The 15,226-nt window shown below is 40.5% G+C and overlaps 3 protein-coding genes across 4 annotated transcripts in view; 2 read left to right on the top strand and 1 right to left on the bottom strand.

Annotated features, from left to right (window-relative positions):
- Nucleotides 1-281: 281 nt before the first annotated feature.
- On the top strand, nt 282-2,170 carry LOC124337611 (60S ribosomal protein L22-like). The gene is made up of 4 exons (XM_046791659.1): nt 282-423; nt 704-1,335; nt 1,507-1,634; nt 1,811-2,170. The coding sequence occupies exons 1-4, from the start codon at nt 399-401 to the stop codon at nt 2,070-2,072; spliced, it is 1,047 nt and encodes a 348-aa protein (XP_046647615.1). The 5' UTR covers nt 282-398; the 3' UTR covers nt 2,073-2,170.
- A 1,588-nt stretch (nt 2,171-3,758) lies between these two features.
- On the bottom strand, nt 3,759-5,124 carry LOC124337613 (tafazzin-like). 2 transcript variants are annotated; one of them, XM_046791661.1, is made up of 4 exons: nt 4,931-5,124; nt 4,723-4,810; nt 4,527-4,655; nt 3,759-4,454 (listed from the first exon to the last, which is right to left on the bottom strand). In XM_046791661.1, exons 1-4 carry the CDS (start codon nt 4,967-4,969, stop codon nt 3,904-3,906), a joined length of 807 nt encoding a protein of 268 aa, XP_046647617.1. In that variant the 5' UTR covers nt 4,970-5,124; the 3' UTR covers nt 3,759-3,903. The 2 variants fall into 2 exon arrangements, with proteins under 2 accessions (XP_046647617.1, XP_046647618.1); XM_046791662.1 differs by having other exon boundaries at nt 4,738-4,810; nt 4,931-5,122.
- Nucleotides 5,125-5,415: 291 nt separating this feature from the next.
- The window catches only part of LOC124337587 (protein prickle-like), a 46,094-nt gene continuing 36,283 nt past the window's right edge, over nt 5,416-15,226 (top strand). Inside the window, exon 1 of the mRNA XM_046791632.1 lies at nt 5,416-5,691. Coding sequence (XP_046647588.1) covers nt 5,659-5,691 — 33 coding nt within the window. The 5' untranslated portion in view covers nt 5,416-5,658. The remainder of the gene's footprint in view (nt 5,692-15,226) is intronic.

Below are 15,226 nucleotides of genomic sequence, written 5' to 3'. Positions count from 1 at the left end.
TAGATAGAAATGTAAAAATTAAACAAAAAATTAATATTTTTAAAACGCGTGAAGATTTTAAGAAATAGCCTACATCGCGAAGAAAAGGAAAACAGAGGTAAAATCATGAGCGCAAAGCCGCAAATGCGTTTTATATAATTCTAGTTTGGAAATTTAACAGTAAATAATATCGAAGAAATCAAATCTTCTTTTCTGAAATTTAGTCTAAAATGAATGAATATTTCGTGAACCTAGTAAAAATACGATTGTGAAGAAAACGTGTGTTTAGGGATGCCGTACGGTAAAATTGGTGCTCTTGTGGGGCAGCCATTTTATTCCACTCCTCCTTCGTTTTATACTACTAGCCTTCATTTCTTTTTCCCTTCAGTCCTTGCATCCTATAGGATACACCAGCCACCATGGCCCCGAAAGCAAAGCCACCCGGTGAGAATAATTTTCTATTTTACTTGACGTTAAAAGTCTATTTCAGGCCTCAAAACTTTGTTTGTAGAAAAGTGAACTTGTGTTTTTTACAATTACTAAATTCTACAGAAGTTTAAGAATCCTAACAGGGTTCTGTAAGTCATTCACCATTAGGTCCCGTCAGACCACGTGTATTATCGACATTGCCCGTCAATATGGACCATAATTTTAATATCTCTGAGATATCTAATGAAGATATAATTATATTATAACATTTCTTATTTATAATTATTAATTTCAGCAAAGGAAGAGAAGAAGGCTGCCCCAGCTGCTGCTGCTGCTGCGGCACCTAAACCAGAGGCCAAGAAGAAGCCAGCAGATAAACCAGCAGCTGCTGCTGGACCTGCACCTAAAGCAGCCAAGACTACTCCTGCTGCTGCCCCTAAAGCTGCCGCTGCTGCTCCCAAAGCTGCTGCTGCCCCCAAAGCTGCTGCTGCCCCCAAAGCCGCAGCTGCTCCGAAGGCTGCTGCTGCTCCCAAGGCTGGAGCTAAGGCCCCTGCTGCTGGTGCCAAAGGAGGTAGCTCCAAGACTCCTGCTGCTGCTCCCAAGATTGCCACCAAGGCTGGTGCTGCTAAGCCCGCTGCCAAGGGTGCTGCTGCTGCACCTAAAGCTGGAGCTAAGGGTAAAGCCCCGGCTGCTGCTGCTGCTAAAGGAGCTGCAAAGAAACCAGCTGCCAAAGCTGCAACTAAAGCAACCACCAAAGCTGCAACCAAGGCACCAGCCAAGACTGGATCAAAGGCTGCCGCCAAGACCACCACAGCAAAGACTGCAACCAAAGGAGCTGCTAAGACTGGTTTGAAGAAGGGTGTTGCTGCCGGAAAAGTTGTTAAGGCCAAGTCCGCTGCTACCAAAGCTTTGTCAACTCAGAGAAAGGTGATACAAGTGTTTAAACTTTCATATATTTTTTCTAGTGATGAATATTTGTGTGGGAATCTCTCTGATTGCAAGTGACAAGAAAATAATTGCACTAACTGATAGTATAGGAAAAGTTTTGATTCTGACAATAATTCAGCAGTGATACTAATGAAAATTTTAATCTAACAGGTCATCAAGGGACTTCATGGCACCCGAACGAGGAAGATCCGTACTTCCGTTGCATTCAGACGGCCCAAGACCTTCCGTCCTCCTCGTAATCCCAAATACCCCAGGCAGTCCGCACCCAAGAGGAGCAAGTATGTTCATTTTCTTATTTATCCTTTAGAATTGTTGACAACTTCATGATGAATTTTTGTGTGGGAATCTCTCAGAGAATCATGAATGACAACCTTTTAACACTTGCTGATATATTTTGACATTGGATAAGTTATCTTACTACATGTAGATGTCATTAACTGACGTTTCTTTTTAGGATGGATGCTTACAACATCATCAAGCACCCACTTACCACTGAGTCTGCGATGAAGAAGATCGAAGATAACAACACATTGGTCTTTATCGTTCACCCTCGTTGTAACAAACACCAGATTCGCTCATCTGTCAAGAAACTGTATGATATCGATGTGGCCAAAGTCAACACACTTAACCGCCCCGATGGTCAGAAGAAAGCTTACGTTCGATTGGCGCCAGACTATGATGCTTTGGATGTTGCCAACAAGATCGGAATCATTTAAACGATTCGTTGGTTGTGGTGTGTCGATTTCCGGGAAAGTGGCGTTATGTTGTATCCTTTTTCGATCGATTACACGAACCGACTTCCGTGGACATTTCAGTACGTGTTTCATTCTGTTCATTATTCAATGTCTGTTCAAGATGGTTTCAGTTTAGGTACTTGAAAGTGTCATTACAGTGCTCGTGGAGATGGTGACAATAAGATGACTGAAGTTAAACGAAATCTCCGATTGTTTTCCTCAAGTCGTGAGTAACTCTTAGTATTTCCTTTGTAGTTTTATTAAATGAACGGTAAAGAGGGAATGATTCAACGTGCTCGAGATGTGGAAAGGTGAGAATTCTTCGTTAACTCGTTCTGTCGTAACATTGTACGTGACATCCTGTCAACCCTTCAATAAAAGATTGACTGTTTGAAAGGTTATTGTTGTAACTAACGTCGTAGAATATCCCAACTGTTAACCGTTATACCCATAGGAGTTCATGTAGATAAAAGTCAGCAGCGTAAGAAGACTTGCAAAAAGAGTTGTTCTCTCGACGGGATGTCTTTAACAGTAATGTTCGCCTTTAAGCCACTACCGCCCACCTGTTATTCGTTTCTTTCTTTCTTATGATTATTGCTACCTTTTCAGCTGTCACAAAAGACACTATTTTACGGAATGTTTTATACGTAATCAATGTGCGGCTTGCCGCTAGAAGCTGCTCATTCTGAGGCATGCTGTGTTTTCCAGTAGAAAAGATCCACAGGTATTTCGGCGGCCTTTAATTCAAGAGAGGAAAAATTGGTGCCGTGTTTCACTCGGCTTATTAGAGACGCGGCTTGGTGCTCATTCTACAATGTGGTCGGCGATCTCTGAGATGATGCACCATCTTACCTACGATTTCTTCTTGAGAAGAAAAGAACAGTGTGGGCTCGAACCCTTGGCTACCAAACTTGGTTTATTATATAGCTCATGAACTTTTCTTTTCCCTCTGCTGATTAGGAACGAGGCGTTAGAATAAGAATACAACCAGTGCAGAGCGACCAGCGTCGCCATGAAAAAGAACCAAAAAATGAATAAAATTCTGAATCTTGAATAAAGGAATGCGATAATGCTGCGCCACTTTTTTTTCCGTTGCGAGAATGCTGTTGTCATTTGGTTTTTCATGCGGTTTTTCTTATAGCGGTTGGTGGCTGTATCATGCCCTCTTTTCCTAGTGGTGGTGCTTTGTCAACAATGACCATTCTTTTGAGGACCCACCAAAATGTATGTAGGTTTATTTCGCATTAGCCGTGTAAATAGTTTTTTTCCCCCTTTAGGTGAAGTGTAGAGGTCTCGTCGTTTGCTTATATTTTTAAACACAATTTTTTACGTCTTTTGATTCGGTGAGACGGGTCAGCCCGCGGGGGGCTCATGTGATTATCTGCTGGAATAAAAGTGCTCGACGGGCTAACAAACAATAGCCTCTTAATGGTGCAGATCCGTGTTGGTCGTCTTTTCCTTTTTGTTCCGTAACGTGGTGGTGGTGTACGAAGAGAAACCTTGATTCCGAAAGGGAACAATGCAAACACCTAATACAGTAGTGAGAGATGCGTGCGAAGGAAAAATATTCGAAACTATTGCGACGTGAATCACTTAAAAAGGGAACAATGACATTGGCTCCTCCGAAAACGGTATTAGTGTATAGGAATGTCAACATATGGAGTCGAATTAGAATGCAATTTAACAAATACAATTGTATTTGACCGAGACAGTAATCATTTTTCTTTATAGTTGTACTATGTATAACAATTCAGTGCTTAAGCTCTGGATTTATAAATTGTACACTTTTATCTGTTAAAAAAACAAATTAAATTCAGCTCGTTTTTTTTAGTTTTGAATACATTCTCTCCGTTTGGTCCTTGAGAATCATCATTTCATCTTGAATTTTGTCCGTGATCATCTTGCGAAGCATTGTATCGTCGGCGTTCAAATCTTTGGCTTGTTGCATAACCTCCTTCAAGTCGATTGGCTGTCCGAAGTTGACCAACACCTGCTTTCCCCATTGGAAACGATAAGGGTATTCGTTGGGCAAGACCTGATCCATTCCGCAATGCCAGAACGGTACTACTATAGGCATGACTTTAGACTCGGCAATGAGTCGGCCCACTCCCCACTTGAAACGTATGAAACTATTGTCCATGTTTACTCTTCCTTCAGGGAAAACATGGACCCACTGTCCATCATTTAACTTTTGAATGCAGTAATCCATGGCACGTTGATAAACTCCTCCACCTCTGACGACAGGAACACATTTCCCTCTGGCAAAGAACTGAGAATGCATATTGTTTGTGAAGCAGATATTATGAGCAGTGAGAGACCATCGTATGATGTCAACATTAAACACATGTCTAATAGGGAGAATACCTAAATAAAACCAAAAAAACAGATTATATGAAACTGTTCGAATATGGGACATTTGTGTGAATATGGTCTTACTCCAAAGTCCAGGGTCATCAAAACATGATGTGTGGTTTGCTACAGTAATCACAGGAACATGACATGGGCGACTGTCGAGGGTGTCGACTAATATGTGTCTGTTCACCACTCGGGTTGAATTCATCACATCTGTATGTCAAAGTAAAGAAAAAGCCGAGTTTTGGCCAATAAATGACACAGACTACACTACTATTACATGGAGTGCTGTTACTGAGTATAAATTTGCCAATAAAGCCCACGGCTGATATGATGAAACGACTCGATAGCCGCCATAGAAATCCATTCTAAAAGAAGACATAAAAAGTATCGTGAAACCACTGCCTATTTTTATCAACATGTACGATCCATCGACAAGCTGTTGCATACTTATCACTTGACTTTAATGATTGATAACCCTAACTTACCAGCGACTGCGGGAATGGCCAAGGAACTATGTCTTTCATTGATTCGACTAATTTTAAAACAACATGCGAATCAAATAAAAAGAAACGAAAATCTCTTTACAACTGATTAAAAATAAACACAATTGGTCAATAAGAGTCAGACAACCATCCCCCTAGTATTTCTCTTTCTCTAGGTATCAACGTGCAGACGTTCAAGTTGGATTCTTCACATAGAGATGGCGTTGATATGTGCCCGAGGCAATCTAAAAGACATCTACATAAGAAGTAAAACATAAGACATCTACATCTATTTCAATTTGAAAAATATTATGTAAATGAATGAAAATGAAAAAAAAATGCCCTTTTTGTAGGTGTAATTCGCACGATAGGATTTAAAAAATGTAAGTCAAGAAGACGTTTCTAGTTTATCGGAAAACGAGTTTGAAAGAATCAAAACCGTTACCGCGCTACTGCACTGACTGGCGCCGAGTTTGGTGCAGACAGTAGGCAACCAGATGCCGTGCTATTCGGACGTGCTGACGTTCACGCTCTTCGTTTTTAGTTGACTCTTAAGGGGGGAAAAGAAGAGAAGAGTTCCGGCTTGTGTTTATTTCCAGAATTTCCAGGCATCTCTCTCTCTCTCTCTCTGAAACATCAACAACAGTTTTTGTGAGTGAGTTTCCGGTATAAATAGTGTGCTGAGGCGTCGTCTCACGTTTTTCTGTGGATTTCTTCGACTTCCAACGAGGATGAATACCAGCACTTCTCCAGCCTCGACAATGGTCAGTTTCTTTTTCATTTCGAGATATTTTTTTGAGTGGGAGTTTGGAATGTTTCGTCCATTTAATGGACAATGTCTTTGAGAAAACGATGCTGGTCGTCCCTACGTATTCAATGATAGAGCTCATCATTTGCATACGGCCACGAGGCCGCTCCCCAAACCAGTCACCCACACGCCGATTTATCGTTTTGCCGCTTATTTTCTTGAAGGAGAAAAATCTTGAGACTATTAATTTGAGGAAATTAAAACGAAGAAGAAACGATTAGCATACGAAGCTACTGGGCGTTTCGTCTCTCTCTATTCGACGGTTACCAGTTTTGGAGACTCATGGAACGAAAAATAAATCCGGGTTATTATACAGCCGTTACTGATGGCGTATTATACCGTCCTCTTTCCTCGTGGTATGTTTTCGTAGTTTGCAACAGCGTGTTAAAGAGTCGAGTGAGTGAGTAGTTAGCCTATTGTTTGAATATCACGCCAGGTGTGTCGTTTGTCACCATTCCAAAAAAAGGGGGGGGGGACCCAAAGTTCATTATTACACGAGGCTGTTTTTTAAGGTTGGCTTGATCTTCTTCTTCTTTCTCCCCCCTTTGCCTTTAGGCGCCGAGACAAGAAAAAAGAAGTTCTATTTTCGACCCCGACAGGATGTCTTTTATAGTTAACGACCATCAGCAGGCCAAAAGACTAAGGGGGTTTGATGATTTTTGTTCCAGGCATTTTGTACCAGTTGAAATCAAACAACCGGTTTTTTTTCGAGGGAGAGAACAACACAGCGGCGCTGGGTGTTTTACTTCTTGGGTTGTCGTCTCGTTGATATTCGTAAACGACCGATGACGGCGACAACAACAAAAAAATGCTTTACCCTTGGCTTATGCTAAACATAACCTGTATTTTATAACAAAGGCCCTTTCTCACAAATTTTCTGCATCTATGGATGGCTAATGATGTTGAAGTAACAAGCCCGTTTGTGCTCTTGGTGGCGTTTCTCCCGAAATCGAGGTCGTGTGTAATCGGTCGGATAGCCGATCAGGTGTGTGTGGCCTTGGTTACACCACGATGACTTTTCATATGTGTATAGTTTAGCTGTTTGATCTTTTTTCTTTATATATTGGACTCTCATTGGTTTACAAAACACCAATCAACCACCCTAAACCACCACCCCCTCATCCCACCACCCCATCGTTTGGGAGCGCCTCGGTCTGTGTCGATGCGTGCGTGATTATTATTGAGACTCGATCGGATTATCCTCCACCCTCCTTCTCAATTATCTTTTGCTAATGTAACGCCAGGGAATCACGTACCCCTACGGCGACTCGGCTACTGTTTTTTGCTGTTGGGTTCATCTCGTCATCTCCTCACCGCTGCTGCCGAGTGTTTGTTTTGCTCACCGCTAGTCTAAGAGAAGGCAAAAGAAGTAAAATTCGGTCAGAATTCCGTTGGAAAAACTGGCTACGAAGGAATCTCTAGCGATCAGCATGACTTATATGTCGACTAACCAAATACTGTCAGATTTCCTCCGCTTATTTTTCATTTCATTCTTTAAACTAACTCAACCCCTCCTGGAGTCCCCTCATTTTATTATTTTGATGGGCGACATTATCTCCTTTTGTAGAAATCTTGGCCCTTTTGAATCATAAAAGAAAAGTAAAAAAAAAAAAGCTTTTTTTTACTCAACCCGAACTTGCCGAGCTCTTTTTTATAGCCCGTTATAAGAGGCCGGTTACAATAGCTGCACTGGCTGAGACTTTTGCGTTTAACTTAGTCAACAACTCTAGTTGAGAAGAGTCCTCCTGTGTCACCCGTTAAAACCCAGTCAAACTGGATTTCCTTCAGTTGGCAGTGCATTAAAAGTTACCGTTTGTACGAATTAATGCAAATGTACAAATGCCGAGTTTGTAAAAGGACATGTAAAGATATAAGGCGACGAGTGAAAAATGGGGGTGGAGGGGTACTAGACTAATGTTCTTCTTCTGTTTTCGTCGTTTTTGAGATAGACGCAATATAAATATTCATCGTTTCTGCTGATTTTGAAGGGAATTTACATTTTCCAAAACTCATCTGCTTTTTAGAATCTTCAAGATCTCCAAGAGTTCATGAGTTCAACTGTTAAAATCAAGTTCCTCGACCGGTTACGATTCGTTGGGTTGTTGCTCCTAATTATTAGCTGGGGAAACTGGATCGAGAACGACAAAACGGGAAAGACAATGGCGTGGTGCTATGGCGTAGTGAATAATAGTGCAGGGCCTCGGCGAATAACAAACTAAAAAAGAAAAGGGGTAAAATTGATTAGACCACCTGGTTACATGGACATTGATTGACAAACGTGATTTCGTCGCCAGACATCAGCAGATTTCAATTGGATTAAGTCTAGTTTTTTTTTGTTACTTTGTTTTCGGTAATTATTCGTCGAGAGCGAGCAAGGAAAACGGGATCTCGTTTTTAGGTGATTGTTCATTAATCACGTAAAAAAAACGTGAACTCGTTGGTTATCGAATTAATGGAATATCAAGTTCTATTATTTAGGCATTTTGATTTGTTTTTGTCTCGATGGGAATATGCCTGCAGCTTCTTCCTTCTTCTACTTTTATGTGCCGTGCCCGTTAAGCCTCAATCATCCAAGGAGAGGTCAAAAGAAGTGGAAAAACAACAAGGTATTCCACATCTTCCCATCTATCCATTAGAGTGCTTTAGACAATATTGTCCACGACATGTATACTGCCTGTAGAGACGATGTTGCTCTCCTTTCGTTCGTTCTGGGAAAAAGATTTTTAGAGTGCGGTGGGACGACCGCCCAGGGTAAATTCCGTGTTTGTGCAGTTACGTTTTTTTGATCTTATCCGCTTTGACACTCTCAATTGAATTTACAATCGACTTTGCAACGATAATATTATCAAGGACCGCATGTTGGCTGGTCTTTGGCCATTCGCCATATGGGCACATTGTTTTGAAGGAAACTTTCACGCACCATCTGTCTTTTTTTTTTCTTTTTGGTTACCGTGGCTGAATCTCACTGTACCTTGCAGCATCATCATCACTTAGTCGGCCTTCCGACAATGACGTCATCATGTGTCGATATTGTAGCATCTCTTTGTGTGTGTTGGGGTCGACAAAAAGGCAAAAAAAAACAATACTACCGTTGCTTGAATAATTCAATAGCTTCTTGGTCGGAGAATGGAATTAGTCGGGGCATTGGCTTTGGTTGGTTGGTGATGAACGAGCCGTCATCGATGGAGCGGCCTTCTTTTCCATTAGAATATCTGCAACAACACCAAAAAGTCAACGATCGAAACTTGTTGGGCTGAAAAGAAGGTCGTCGCTTTTTGAACGACTCTGCGTACACCTGTCGGGCCCAACACAAGAGTGGGCACACCTTTAACTTGTCGTCGGAAACTCGTTCGTCGGTGGGGTAGGAGAGGAACCTACGCAGCAAATGGGCAAAGATGACGTGGAATCGAGAGACGACAGATGGGCGATAGAGCGAGACTAAACAATTTAATGGGTGTCTAGTGTATAAGAAGAAGAAGCCTTGCTCCTCCGAGGGGGGAAAAAAATAACATGGTATACCTTATGATGAGCAGCAACAAGTGGGCTCCGAAAGCGACTTGTAACGTACCGTAAGAAGAGTTGGATGAAGAATAACGCTCGAGGGGGGGCTACTGTAAACATTCCTTGTATACCACCACTCTATACTGTAGTATTACATTATATGCTGCCCAGGCAAACGTGATCATGACTGGTTGGCTGGCCTAAAACCCCAGATGGAATCACCTCTTCTTATCTGCTTGAGAAAAGAATTCTTTCCCTCTCTATAAAAGACGATTTATTTATTTATACTTTCATGCTGATGATACGCGCAAAGCACAAAAAGTTGTTCATATTTTTATTTTTATTTTTTGGCGGATTGTCGGCTTCTTCATCTAATATCTAAAACGGAATGTTTTTTCTTCCTACTCTCCCGGAAAATAGCTTGCAGCTACAAACTTTGAATGACAGATGTTTTCCTCTTAGCCATACACAATAACAAAACCGAAGAGAAGGTTTTTTCTCTTTGAGAAGAAATGATCAGAGAGCACATTCTTCCCGTTTCGGTTTGGTTGACCCAAACCAAAAAACCAAAAAATAACTTCGGATGCCGTACAAGTCTATAAACATGTCGTTTCTTCTTTTTTATTATTATTTTTCGTTCTTTTGAAGAGGTCAACATCCAAACGAAACTTAATATAGTCTTAACACAAAAGTCTTTTTTATTTTCTTCTTTTTCCCGAGAATTAACTGGCTTGATCATCACCGGTCGTCAATTTGCATAACAGGCTCTTGTGATATGACCTTTTGAGAGTCTCTCGTCGGAGTTTGGGTTTTTTTTTATTTATTTATTTATTTTTGTTGGTTCTCTTTTCCTCGTCCCATAGTCTTATACAACCAATCTGTATTTGGGCTTCAATGAGACGGTTATCGGGTAGAGAAAAATTATCACGGGACTCTTCTAGTTCTTTCAGTCAGCCAGAAGAAAAAAGAAGAAGAGCTGAAGAAGACTATAGAATCGATAATGGGTCGCGAGCAAAGGGGGGTACCTTAAATGGAGAAAACGTGTCCTTCCGCCTTTCTCTTGTTCTCTCAAGTGCTTTTAAAAATCAAGGCAAAAGAGTTTTGTGTACTGGTAGAGGCAGATGATAACATCGCTCTGTGTAGATATTTTTCTTTGAACTTGTTCGTCTTTCAAAGTTTTTCTGTTAAACCAAGAAATCGTGCTCGAATTTTTTGGGTGGCTTCTCTTAATCAAATCGAGTTACTCGGCTACTTTTCCAGCAACGTCCCTTATCTTTGTTTACAATTTCCCAAGTGTAACTGAATTATTCAAGCCCGGGCCGTTATGGGTTCCGCCTGCCTTTTTTTCAATATTTATCAAATTTTTTTTTGGGAATGGAAAAGATTTTTTTTATTCGAATTGATTTATATTTATTTTTATCGAGATGATCGCTTGGCTTAATGTATTCAATTGTTTTTCGTCTTCTTTGGGGCTCGTTATTTTTTCCTTGAGCTCCGGTTGTTTCCTTCATTAACTTAAGCCAATAACTCAACTTTGTATATGATGATGAATGAAGCGGAACGAAAGCGCGTGCTGTGTGGCAAACCTTAAGGGTATTTAAAGGCTCCGTGTGAATAATTCAATCATTTGCCGAAAGTTTTTAGACCACCTCTAGGCTTTTGTAACACGCCGCCTTATTTATTCGTCCAGTTTTACCCGCGGCGCTTTTTTTAACTCCTTTTTTGTTGTCATTATTTTTGTTTTACCTTCTTGGAGTTTTTGAAATGATCAAGTGAAGGACACGCAAGGCAACCAATCATAATAGTTCTAAATATTTCTTCAAAAAGTTGACACACTGAAACCACCGCCTCAAATTATTTCCCCTGGCCAATGGACCGGATCCGATAATGAGTCGCCAGTCGGATGAACTTGTCAAAAAAGACTTTTGAAGCAAAGGTTTTTCCCTTTCTGCCAGCAGAAGGAGAAGAAGTGAACGTTAATGAGGTAGTCTAACGACTAGTTAATCACCGTTGTACGCAGGTAACTAGGTATGGGGTACCCACATGAACAGGGTACACAAAAAAACACAACTGGAAAAGTAGGAAGAAGAAGAAGAAAGTTTAATATCATTTTTTTTTAAAGAAAAAAAGAATAATCATCATAATGTAAAAAACGAGAGACACCTGGCGACGGCGCTTCTTTTGTTTATCTTAGAGAAAGTCCTTTTCTTGTTCAAACTCCGCAGGCCGATTGAAATCGGACAGAGAATGTTGTTGTGTATGTATTCTCGATCTCTCCGCATCTTTTCTTTCTGTTTAGTCGTCCCCTTTTTTATCCCCTGGTTTTTTTTTCTTTTTCTTTAGTGTTATTGCTACGCAAGGATGACAGTTCCAAGAGGAAGTAGGTAGTGCGTAAAGAGGGACCTTTCTTATATAATCTCGGGATTTATATATTTTGGGGCGAATCAGCCTCGGGGGAGGTGTATAGTTGTGCGCTTTCAAGCGAGAACGCAAGATTTATCCCCCCTTGAGCTTCTTTTTCTTCTTCTTCTTCTTCTTCAACTTGTTTGATGTGGTTGGCAATTTTCTTGCTATTATTTTGTTCGCCAATAGATGGCGTTTAATGAGGTTCCATCCGGCTCGGCAGGTTCACGCCGGGGTCAATCCCGACCGCACCTGAGAGAGACCGTGAGAGGCTCTTTCTTCTTCTTCTTTCGGAACCGATTGGTAAAGGGAGGAGTTTATAATCTTCTTCTCTGAAACGACTTTTTGGGGTTTCGTTCAGGTCTTTTCCGTTTTTATTCGACAATTTTTTAATCATCCAAGACCATTTTTGTTGTTGTTATTTCGCTTCGGACTTCTTTCGTTCGTCGTTTTTCTCAAATGGCATTAAAAACAAAAACTGAAAAAAAAAAAATGTTGTTGGCAATCATTACCCCCAAAGGAGGAAATTGCCTCTTCTTTTGCTCGACTCCAAAACTTAGGAATTAAGAGAATCCAACATGGGACTGTTTAATGTTCCTTTTTTCTTTCTCTTTATTATAATCATTTCGAATACCTGTGAACGGGTTTTTCTTTTTGTTTCTGACGATTTGGGGGCGCCCAGGCACGATTCCTGAGCTTGATTGATTCGTGCATCGGGAGAATTATCAAAGGGGAAAAGAAATAGGAAACGAAACAAAAGAAAATCAATAAAATAAAATGTCCTTATTGGGTGGCAGTTCGAGTCAAGGCCATTTCACTGGACTCAACTGTTGACAATTCCTGAAATAATCTCTTTAGTATTCGTCAGTTGTTATCCGACTTACACAAACCAAACAAAAGGACGAAGGGTAAAAAAAAACGAAGTCGAAAGATCAGATTGTTCATCGTATTAGGACGATGACTAACTAACGTGATATGGGCTACCATGTAGAGAGGTCCGGTTTGTGTAATGAGACTTGTCATCTCCTCCTAGGAGAACGTCTTCTTCAATTTTGGATATTTTTATTTTCTTGATTTTTGTAACACAACAGACGATATGTCAACGTCTCCACAAAAATTGAAATACAACAAGAAGAAGAAGCTTTAACAACAACAACAACAAAAAACGTTCCTCCTCAACTCTTTTATGGTCATGAATAAAAAAAGGAGGGATTTAGTCGCCAGGAAAAAAGAAGAAGAGTGCGTGTCACGCCCTCTACCCCATTATTGTTGGATGACATCAATTTTGATGGATTGATGAGAAATGGTCAGCAAAATTCGCCAAGCCTCCGAAATAAACGACAGAAAAGAAAAGAACCGTCCTCTCAAGCGGGCTTAAATTGTTTGCTGCTGTGCATTCAAAAAATAAAAAAAATTCCCGGGAAGAGAGCCTGTCTCAAGGATGAAAATATTTTTGGTATGTAGCAAATGTTAAAAGGAGGAAAAAGAATATTTTTTTTTTTTATTTTTCATTCCATTTCGGATTGTGCCCTCTTCTACTAAACTATATACGCTAGCACACATACATATATACTATAGTGCGTACCGTCTGAAAATAGTCCGGAGGGTGGAAGTAGCATAGCGCTATTTATTTTTTTATTCCTTTCATTTAGATGACGAGAATATATCCACGTAGTACGTACTACCTTGCTGGCGCTCTGTGTGTGTGTGTGTGTGTATTATAACGTTAAAAAATGAAAGAGAAAAAAAAAATGTTTTTTGAAAAAAAGAATACAGGGAGAGTAGAGAGATGCGTATAATGCCAGCATGAGAGAGAAACGATCGTAAAGTAGTAAAATAATTCGTGACGGTGCAATTAATGTCGCCGCCGCCGCTGTCTGTGGAAAACCTTCTTAGAGATTCTTTTCCCTTTCTCTCTCGTTCTTTTTTAATTTTTTAAATCACACACAAGTTTTTAAAATGGCCGCCGGTCACGTGACTCGACTGGAATAGAATTTATTTCATGTACATCAAAACAACAACATCAAAATCCGACTGTGTGTTGTTGTTCCTTTTGTTGTTTTTCCATTTCTGAAAGGAGGAGAAGAAAAAATTAAATAATTCTGTTTCACCTTTCCCGATTTGACCCCAGGTGACCCTCGCTCGAAAAACTCTTTGCCACCTATATTCTAGTCTTTCTAGATTGGAGAGAGAGAGAGGGAGAGAGAGGTCATTCCGGTTATAATCGTGTCTTGGTCATTTGTCAAAAAAAAAAGGTTTTTTTTTTTTTTGCTGTTAAAAGAAAAGTAAAACACTAAAATGCTTCCTTTCGCGTTGAAAAATTGCAACGCTGTTTTCTCTTTTTGTCCTGTAATTTGGAAAAATTTCGTTTAATGACTTGACACGCCAAAAGTTTACAAAAAAAAAAGTATTTCTTCTATTTCTTTTTTGGTTTAATCGCGAGGATTGAATCAGAAGAATAAACAGGGCCGGGGATGGTGGTGGTGGTGTTGGTCGGGGTGTTGCTGCTATATTTTTCCTGCGTCTCTGAGTAGAGAAGACAAACTGTCCCAAATTTGGGTAAAAAGTCGTAACCATAAAAACGGGTTAATGGGCAATCATTTTTAGTATGAAAACATCATTTCCAATCGGCCCAACAGCAGACGGAGAATAAGACGGACCAATTGAATCGTGGTGAAATTCTTTAATTTCGTTTTTTTTTTTTTTTTTTAAGGCTTGGCCTAATTCACTTTTTTCTTTCATTTGCACGTTTAATTTGTGTAGATATCTCTGGTAAAAAGTCGTTAAAAAGAGCCCATGAATAAACGGGCAGAAAAGCGGGTCCCGCACGGACTTAAAATCGAAGGGGGATCCTCCTCCTATTGTTGTGTATCACAGCCTCCGATCTCTGGGCTTCTTATTTTTGTTTCCCAATTTCTATTTTAGCTCCCTTGCGGTTTGCACGACGGCGCGGACTATTTCTAGCGCATTTTTTTTGACCGAAGAGCTTTCTAATCTTCTTCTTGTTGTACACACACCCCGCGACGCTGATTCGTACTAACTCTCCTCGCATCTCTCTCTTTATATAGCTCTGATGCTGCCCTCTTTGATTGGATGCCAAATGCAATTAACATTCATTTCCCAATGCGTTATTCGGATTGTGAACGTGAAAGAGGACCAACCCAAAAAAGAGTTTCCTTTCTTTATTTTTGTTTCGATCTATCTCTCACGAGTCGGTTATTTAAGGGCCATAGTGCTACACACAGTCAATCTCTCTCCATCCGCTGCATATAGTGGTGGTGGTAGTAGTAGTAGTACCTACCTTCTCCCCCAGCGGGATTTATTAGATGCTAGTTGACAGCCCAGCCACAGTTTTACAGTTTGGTCGTGTAGGGCATGACCCTTTTTCTTTCCATCTCCTTTCTTCTTTCCGTTCGTGAAAAAAAACGAACGGTGGAGAAGATGGAATCAAACGGAGCTGCTCCTCTCCCATTGTGTCTGTGTGAGAACGAGTCCGGGCACTCTTCCAAAAAAACAACACAAAATCCCCCAAAAAACATATCACAACAAGACGGGCTAGGTACTCACACAGACACACAGCATAGTTT

The sequence above is a fragment of the Daphnia pulicaria genome, chromosome 4, assembly GCF_021234035.1.
Source record: "Daphnia pulicaria isolate SC F1-1A chromosome 4, SC_F0-13Bv2, whole genome shotgun sequence".
In the NCBI taxonomy this organism is placed as follows: domain Eukaryota; kingdom Metazoa; phylum Arthropoda; class Branchiopoda; order Diplostraca; family Daphniidae; genus Daphnia; species Daphnia pulicaria.
Note: the sequence above shows the minus strand (reverse complement) of the source record. Positions and strands in the feature narration are given on the sequence as shown.

What these genes read in the sequence shown, in the direction of transcription:
- LOC124337611 (XM_046791659.1), top strand. Translation starts at nt 399, where the DNA reads ATGGCCCCGAAAGCAAAGCCACCCG. An exon ending in CTTTGTCAACTCAGAGAAAG is followed by an intron (nt 1,336 to 1,506) that starts GTGATACAAGTG and finishes TTAATCTAACAG; the next exon opens with GTCATCAAGGGACTTCATGG. An exon ending in TCCGCACCCAAGAGGAGCAA is followed by an intron (nt 1,635 to 1,810) that starts GTATGTTCATTT and finishes GTTTCTTTTTAG; the next exon opens with GATGGATGCTTACAACATCA.
- LOC124337613 (XM_046791661.1), bottom strand. Translation starts at nt 4,969, where the DNA reads ATGAAAGACATAGTTCCTTGGCCATTCCCGCAGTCGCTG. An exon ending in GGCCATTCCCGCAGTCGCTG is followed by an intron (nt 4,811 to 4,930) that starts GTAAGTTAGGGT and finishes GTCTTCTTTTAG; the next exon opens with AATGGATTTCTATGGCGGCT. An exon ending in ACTCAGTAACAGCACTCCAT is followed by an intron (nt 4,656 to 4,722) that starts GTAATAGTAGTG and finishes TTTGACATACAG; the next exon opens with ATGTGATGAATTCAACCCGA.